Genomic DNA, 8,265 nt, shown 5'->3' with positions numbered 1-8,265 from the left:
TGCTATTCCTTTAAAGCATATTCAAAATAATTGATGGCACTGGTACCTTGAGGTTGCTGGGGATTGTAACTCTGTGTGAGGTCAACTACAGTGCCCACTGCAGGCTCACTGTCCAGAGAACGCCATCACCCTGTGGCCTTGCAGTTCACTCCTATGCAAGCTGTGCAGAAGCAAACCCCACTGAGCCAGGCGCCTTTGGGTGTAGCAAGACCAGTACCACAAACTTTATTGTGGGTTAACTTTCCTTTTTGCTTTGTATTTATGTACTTAAGCCTAGATTGGTGTTGGGTGGGTTGTTTGTTTGTATGTGTGGGGGGTGTAATACTCAATTTATTCTGCGTCTGCTAAATTGCTTTTTTTAAAAATTTACTGGCACACTCTGCATCTTGTACGTTTGCTCTGGGCTGCTTTCTGGGCGCAGCTTGTCATGCAAAAGTGGAAAGTTAAGTAATATTATAATAAAATTTAGGGTTGACTTTTAAAGTCCTAATTTCCCACCAAGGGACCCAGGATCCGCTGCTCGTTATCAGTCAGAGAAGAATGAGTGGAGGCAGGAACCAGTTGAGGAAAGCAAGGCCGATCTGTATTTTTCTGTTGCAAGAATCCCCCCCTTCCCATTTTTCTGCGGAGCGTGTGCCCGCTATATGTATGCCTCTTCATTTTTTTAAAGCCGTAAAGAAGACTCATCGGCTCAACGAGGCGGCCCCACATTGCAAGCACCCAACCTAAAATGGAGGTCCCTTGGAGGCGCAACTCCAGCCCTTTCGAGAGTCGCAAGAAAACAACTTTGCTGCTCTTTTACGGCGCCCGCTTCCTTTGCCGGGGCTCGCGCTCCCTGCGGAGTCCCTCCCTTTGCAGAAGAAGAAACCAAAGCAAAGAAGAAACGAAGAAGAAAGGCGCAGCAGCCAGGGCGGGCCTGGACTGTGCGCGGCGGCGGCGGCGATGGCGAGGCGTCTTCCGCCCGGCCCGGCCGCCCTCTTCCTCCCGGCCGACGAGACCCGGGGATGCCGCGCCCACCGCCGGGAGAGGCGGGGCCTGCCAGCCTTCTAGTTCCGACTTCGGCCGCAGCTGGGCTCTGCTGGAGGGCCTGGTAAGTGGGGCGCCGCCCGGCCTTGGCCCCGGGGGCAGCGCGCGGGAGCGGGGCCGGGGCGCACCGAGGGCGCCGCAGGAGCGGGCCGGGCAGCCGAGGCCTTCCCGGGAGAGCGGGGCTCCGGCGCGGGTTCCCGCTGCTTCCCCGCCCCCCGCCCCCCACCCCGGGCAGGCTCCTCTTGCCCCCCTGAAATCTGGCGGGGGCGGGAAGCAAGAGGCGCGCGCCGCCCGGGCTCCAGTTGCAGCTCCCTGAATCCCCGTGCCCAGGCGCGGCCAGCCTTTAGTCGCGCGCAATTAACCCTTCCCCACGTTCCTCTTGGGCTGCGTGTCGGCCCGCCTGGCGAGCGCGGCGGGTGAGGCTCCTCGCCGGCAGCGGACGAAACCCATCGGCGCGCAGGTTTCTCCGTTTGCTGCTCCTGCTGGGCGTTTGTGTGGGAAGAGGCGCGCACAGACCGGTTCTGCAACAATCCTGCCGCCTCGGTGGTTCGCAGGAGCCCGGTTGGATCCTGCGGCTGGTTCTGCTGGCTATCAAGCGTGGGAGAAAACGCATTGCCTTCTTGCGGGGGCGAAACTAGGCTTCATTTCACCTGCGTTAAAGACCCAGGCTGGCAAAAGAAAACCCATGCGTTTGCGAACGCACACAGGCTGGGGCACCCCCGGAGGCTTCACCCGGGGCAAAAAACCCCGCTAGCCCCTGCCCCCCTCTGCCTTATTGCTCGGACGTTTTAAAGTTTAACAACCTAGAAGCAAGCTTTAGAGTTAGACAGAACTCCCCCCCCCCGCCGCCTTTTTAAGGCCTTAGGTTTCCATAGCAAACCAAAAATTTGCTTTGCACCTTGCCTTGTTGCAAGTACATACTGCTTAGGGAATGATTTTCCTTGCCCTGCCCACGTGTTCTCTGAATGTGGCTGATGGTGTAACACTGTGGGAGGCGGATAGAACTTTTTCTGGTGCTTTCTCTGGGCGTGGAAGTGAGGCAGGGAACGGTAAACGAAACCCCTGTTTGCTGCAAGGGTCTCTTTAAGCCCCTGGTGGGCTATTTCTGCACCAAATGCTCAGATAAAAGGAAGCGAACAGGCTGTGGTGACCCCTCTGCTGTCCTGGCATTTATGGGCCTGTTCCAGGGTTGCCTCCATGCCTGCACTTTTTCAAATAATATGCTGAAATAAGTGGAGAAGAGCTTTCTAGTCCCAAATGCAACTCATCCACTGGGTCCTTGCAAAGGTTGTATAGGTAGCAAAGGGTGAAATATTGATTGCTTCTAAACACTGATGCTTGCTGTGGGGCTGGAGGCCTGCAAGTTGTTACTGAATGAACTGCCTGTTAGGTGGGGCACTATCCTGGTGTCCATGGCAGCATCACTCCCTAAATGCGCAGGAAAGATGGCACTGAACAGAAAGCACTACTTTTGTTTCTTTCCCTAAAAGAGTTTTTCTTGGGGTGTCAGACCCTGCCCCAAGGCCCCTGCTTATTTGCATTAGACTGTGCCTAAAGCAGGGATGGGAAACCTGTGGCCCTCAAAGTTGTGGAGCTACAAGCCTGGCCATCGGTCATTGGCTGGGGCTGATGGGAAGGAGATGCAGTCCAGTAACATCTGAAGGGTCACAGATTCCCCCAACCCTAATCTGAAGGTAAAATCAAAATGGAGACGGGGAGGAGAAAGAGGCCTTGATCTAAAGAGACAGCAGATGATTATCATAGGGCACTTAATGTATCCATCTCTGTCTGGATTGCAGAGAAATCTCCCATGGAGCAAGCTGTGTTAAGAATATATTTATTTAATATAAAGAATATATTTATTTATTTAAGCCATTATGTATTTATTTAAACCATTAACGTTTTTAAGTGGTGTACATAAAATTACAGACTAGGACCCTCCCTATTTTTTGTGATTGTGTTGTCCAGTTGTCAGTTTTTTAATTGTCGTGACTCGCCTTGCAACCTTAGGGTGAAAGGCGGGTACTAAATTAAAATAATAATAATGATGATAAACTGTACAAAGATAGGAACAATCCAAATTATCATAAAACAAACTATTTATATAACCTGTATTTTGGGCAGCTCACAAGGTAGAAAAGAATAAATGCTAAAATGTGAGGATGAGCCTAATTACCTAAGGAAAAGGAACAAACTTGTTCCAGTTCTTGAGCAGCTTAACAACATGTTCTGACCATTGTGCCAAATACATTTGGGGGGGGGGGTGTTGATGTGGGTTTCATGAACATTACAGACTTTAAGTACATGGGAGCCCTGCTGGATCAGGCCAGAGGCCCCTCTAGTCCAGCCTCCTGTTCTCATAATGGCCAGACCAGATTCCTCTGGGAAGCCCATAGCAAAGGCAACAGCACTTGCCCCACTTGTGGAACCCCAGCAAGATACACACACTGCCTCTGATCCTGCAGGCAGACCCTGCCTGAGCTTACTCAAAGGCTGTCCTCTGAGATGGCAGTGAACTTGCATGGTATATAAGCTTAGCCAGTCTTGAAAGCAGAGGGGAAGAACCTGTGGTCCTCTTGATCAGTGTTTCCCAACTTTTTGCCTCCAGCTGTTTTTGAACTACAACTCCCATCATCCCTGACTAGCAAGACCAGTGGCAAGGGATGATGGGAATTGTAGTCCAAAAACAGCTGGAGGCCCAAGGTTGGGAAACACTGCTCTAGATGATGATGTACAACTCCCAGTGGTCATCCCTGACCATTGACCATGCTAGTTGGAGGTGATTGGATTTGGAGTCCATTGCCATCTGGGGGAACCAATAGCTGAGGCTTCTCCCTCCTTCAGTGTGCCATACAGGTTAAACCTTAGCTTTGGAGTTGAGTGGTTGTTGCTGCGAGGGTACAAGATAGGGGATTTTGCCCAGCAAATTTCATATTCAAGTGTCTTCTCTCTCTCTTCCAGCTAAGAATTGCATCCTAGCCGTGAAGTCTTCAGTCTCTCCGACGTAGTGTCCCTTCCAAGCTTCTCACGATGAGTCTCCAGTGGGCGGCTGTGGCCACCTTCCTCTATGCAGAAGTCCTCCTCGTTTTCCTCCTGTGCATACCCTTTATCTCAGCAACAAGGTGAGTTGAGGTGGGGGTGGGATTGCGGGTGAACTTGGAGCCTTTCCAGGCCACAGCTGTTGTGTAAGACAATTAAGGACGCAATCACACCCTCTCTCGGCCTTGGTTTCTAGGATGTTGCAGGAGGCGGATGCCTGTCAACGAAACAGTGGGTTGAGCTGGGTGAGAGTGATTAGCTCTTGCAGACCGATGGGAATTTTTTTTTAATATCTGGTTGTCACTGGAATCTGTGAGAGGAGGCAAGGAGGTGGATGAAAAGTCACTCCCATTTATTTAGCCAAGTTCCCTATTGTCAAACATCTGCTAAGTAGCTCAGAGGGGGGTTGTGGTTAGGAAATGGTGCAACAGCCCTTATGTAGGACATAGTTCTTGGACAGTGTTTTTAGGAACCACCCTATTCTACGACACTAATTTATTTTAAGCTGATTAAAATACCTATTAAAAAGTGCTGCAACTCTGGGACTTTATAGAAGGGCGGCTAAGTAATTTTTTATTACTATTACAAAGGTTGATAGTAAAGCGCACCGTCAGGGCTGTTTGTATTCTGATGCACTAAGAAATAAAATTCTGTAGCCTGCTAAGTCCAAATTTTGCAGATTCTGCAGCAAGAAAAGCCATGTTTTGCTACATAAACTTGTAAACGGTGTTTGGAATTAGCCAGTTGTGACTGGTGCGGGTCCAGTTGTGACCATATGGAGATCTCTGGATGCCAGGCTGGCGATTGAGGAAAACAAAATGCCACTTCGAGAAGAATCTGAAATGCTTTCCTTGAAGCCTGAATTAGATTTATTCTGAATTGTTTTATTTGATGTTTTAATGTGTTATAAAACACAGAGATTTGTTCTTTAAAATATAAAGCAGTATAGAAACAGAAATAATAATAATAATTGTCATCGTCCCATGGGGGTGGGTGGGGAATGGTGCCATTGGGGTGACCGCAGCCTTGGTTTAAGTTGTCATTTGGCGATCTATATCTGAGTTTCTAACACTCGTAAACTTAGTTTGCATAATTCAGTTAATGAAATCTGATTGTTGATGGAATCTTTTGTGTGACATGATTGGAACATGAGAGGCAATTGCTTAAAAAATATTTTTGTGTTTGGTGCCATGTGTCACAATCCTTAAAATGACCTACTTAAACCCTGCATAGTTCTGCTAATTTAACTTTTTGGGAGAAGCAAAGAGCTGCCTGGGACACTTCAGCTCTGTCTCTAGCTCCTGCAAGCCTTCTGTGATGGGATGATGAGCAGCTTGTGCGCAAAAGCTTAGTCCCTCAGAGCTTGGGTCTGGTTATCAAAGCTCTGTCTATAGCGGAGCCCCTTAAACATGACTCCCTCAATCGCTGGTAGAATCCAACAGTGGGCGTTTGCGGAATCTCTTCCAACATAAAAGCTCCTTAACGGAAACGCGTCTTCGGGATTCTCGGAGCGACAGTTTCCGGCGAGGAGTGGGTGTACCTATAGGAGGTCCTGAAACTTCTCCACTGTTTTCGCTGGAAGTCTCCCTGAGCCATCCCTCCGACTCACTTTCTCTTGGAACTCCCTCTCTCCCCCTGCCGGTTCCCTCCTCCGCTGCCGAGTCTTTCCTAGCCTCCGTGAGCCCTTCCACCACCTGCCTTTCCGATGGCAGTTCCCTGACATCCACCTCCCCTCCAGGGCCCCCTTCACCCCCTCCCGCCCCTTCCTCCACGGGTGGTGAGGATGCAAAACCCCGGAAAGAACCTCCCTCATCTTCCGAAGACTCGAACACTTCCCTCCACCGGTTGCCGTCCCTTGTCCCCGAGTACTCCTCCTCATCGGAGTCTACTCCTTCTTCTAGCTCCGATTTTGGGAACCCTTCGAACTCCTCTTCCTCGTCGGTGGCGCCAAAATGTTCCCTCCGGAACCTCGTTACAGACTGAGGTTTCCTTGGGAACCGTTGATGAAACGTTTCTATTAAAACCTCGTCATTGACTTCTTCTGCAGTTACCCAGGTGTTTTCTGACTCTGGTTCCCCTTCCCAAGCTACCAAATACTCCACCTGGTTTCCCTTCCACCTGGAGTCAATGATCTCCGCCACGTGGCTGTTGCGTTCCCTTTCTTCTATGACTGGTCCCTGCGTAACCTCCCCTTCACGTCCCCCTCTGTACGGTGACAGTAATGACCTGTGGAATACTGGGTGTAGTTTCATGTGGTTCGGTAACCTGAGTTTGAACGCCACCGGATTGACCTGTTGTATGACCTCAAATGGTCCCAATCTTTGGGGTCTCAATTTCTTACACCCCCCTTTGAACGGCAACCCTTGGGTCGATAACCACACCCGGTCCCCCACCCTTATGGTTTCACCTTCCCTTCTGTTTCTGTCTGCTTGCTTCTTGTATTCTTCTTTGGCCCTCTCTAAGTTGAGTTGGAGCTGACGATGGATCGCTTCCATCTCTTCTACAAAGTGTTCCGCTGCCCGGACACTCCATCGTTCCCCCCCTTCCCCTGGAAATGCCCTGGGGTGACACCCATAGTTGGCCAAAAAGGGACTCATCCCTGTGGACACATTCTCCGCATTATTGTAGGCAAATTCTGCCAGAGCCAACTTTTCTACCCAATCATTTTCTCTGTCATTGACATAACACCTCAAGTATTGTTGGAGAATACTGTTTGCTCTTTCCGCCTGCCCGTTGGTTTCTGGGTGTCGGGCAGTCGAAAAATTAACCTCTACGTGCAGTAAGCTCATGAGCTTCCTCCAGAACCTGGACGTAAATTGTTTCCCTCGGTCTGAGACCACCCTCAAGGGGGCGCCATGCAACCTAAAAATGTGTTTTACAAACAACTTGGCTGTCTCTTCTGCCGTGACTGCATGTGAGCATGCTATAAAGTGGCACATCTTGGTTAATAGGTCTACCACAACCATGATAGCTGTTTTCCCCTTGGATTTTGGCAGATCCGTCATAAAATCTATGGATACTGCCTCCCATGGTCGTTCTGGTGTGGGTAATGGTTCCAATAACCCCGCCGGTGCCCTCCTCTCCCCTTTTGCCCACTGGCATCGGTCACACCCTCTTACATACTCACGTACATCTTCCCTCACCTTGGGCCACCAAAACTCCCTGGTAACCAACCACATGGTTTTGTGTTGCCCGAAGTGCCCCGCTGTGGGGCTGTCGTGCAACTGTTTGAGTACCCTGCCCCTCAATTCTCCTTCGGGTATATACAGTGCCCCTTTGTAATACAATGCCCCGTTCCTTTCCTCAAAACCTCCTGGGTTCTCTCCCTCCCCCCGGAGTCCTCTGAGCTTATCCTGGGCGTATTCATCGTTCTCAGTTCCCTCTACCAGTTCTCTTTGCCCCACCAATGCCGCCCCACACTCCCAGTGGTCCTCGGGGATGATATGTCTCTCTTCTGGCGCTCCCCCTCTAAATACTCTGGTTTTCGAGAGAGAGCGTCCGCCCTGACGTTCTCCGGGCCCGGCACGTAGCAAATTTCAAAGTGGAATTTGGAGAACTCCTGGGCCCATCTCACTTGTCGTTGGTTAAGCACTCGGGCCGTTCTCCAATACTCTAGATTCTTGTGGTCAGTGCACACTTGGACTTTGTGTTGTGCACCAATCAGTAAGTGTTGCCATCTCCGGAATGCTTCATGAATGGCGAGTAGTTCTCGGTCATACACGGTGTAGTTCCTCTCGGATTTATTCAACTTTCGCGAGAAGAAGGCACACGGTCTCCACTCCGACGCACTCTCCCCCGGCTGCAGAAGCACCGCCCCTACCGCTCGGTCTGATGCATCAGTCTCTACTCTCATTGGTTTTTGTAGATCCACGTGCAGGAGCTGTTCTTCAGACGCGAATGCTTTCTTTAACTTTTCGAACGCTCGCTGCGCCTCTACCGTCCAAACAAATTTCTTCTTGCTGCTGAGACAATCAGTGATGGGAGCCGTCAAGTGGGCAAAGTTCTTGATGAACTTCCGATAGAAGTTTCCAAACCCTAGGAACCTTTGCACGTCCTTCTTCGTTTTAGGGGTCTTCCATTCCAGTACCGCCTGAACCTTGCCGGGATCCATGGCCAATCCCTTGTCTTGACAAGCGGTACCCCAGGAACTCCACCTCTCTGGTATGAAACTGACACTTCTCCAGTTTCACCCACAGCTGG

At 50.4% G+C, this 8,265-nt stretch overlaps 1 protein-coding gene across 1 annotated transcript in view; it reads left to right on the top strand.

Annotated features, from left to right (window-relative positions):
• Positions 1-936: 936 nt before the first annotated feature.
• Positions 937-8,265, top strand: part of BCAP31 (B cell receptor associated protein 31) — a 43,754-nt gene continuing 36,425 nt past the window's right edge. The window contains exons 1-2 of the mRNA XM_081844566.1: positions 937-1,090; positions 3,988-4,148. Coding sequence (XP_081700692.1) covers positions 4,057-4,148 — 92 coding nt within the window. The 5' untranslated portion in view covers positions 937-1,090; positions 3,988-4,056. The remainder of the gene's footprint in view (positions 1,091-3,987; positions 4,149-8,265) is intronic.

Source organism: Podarcis erhardii (genome assembly GCF_964252035.2).
Source record: "Podarcis erhardii genome assembly, chromosome: 17".
In the NCBI taxonomy this organism is placed as follows: Eukaryota; Metazoa; Chordata; class Lepidosauria; order Squamata; family Lacertidae; genus Podarcis; species Podarcis erhardii.
This window is presented reverse-complemented; position numbering and strand designations above follow the sequence as displayed.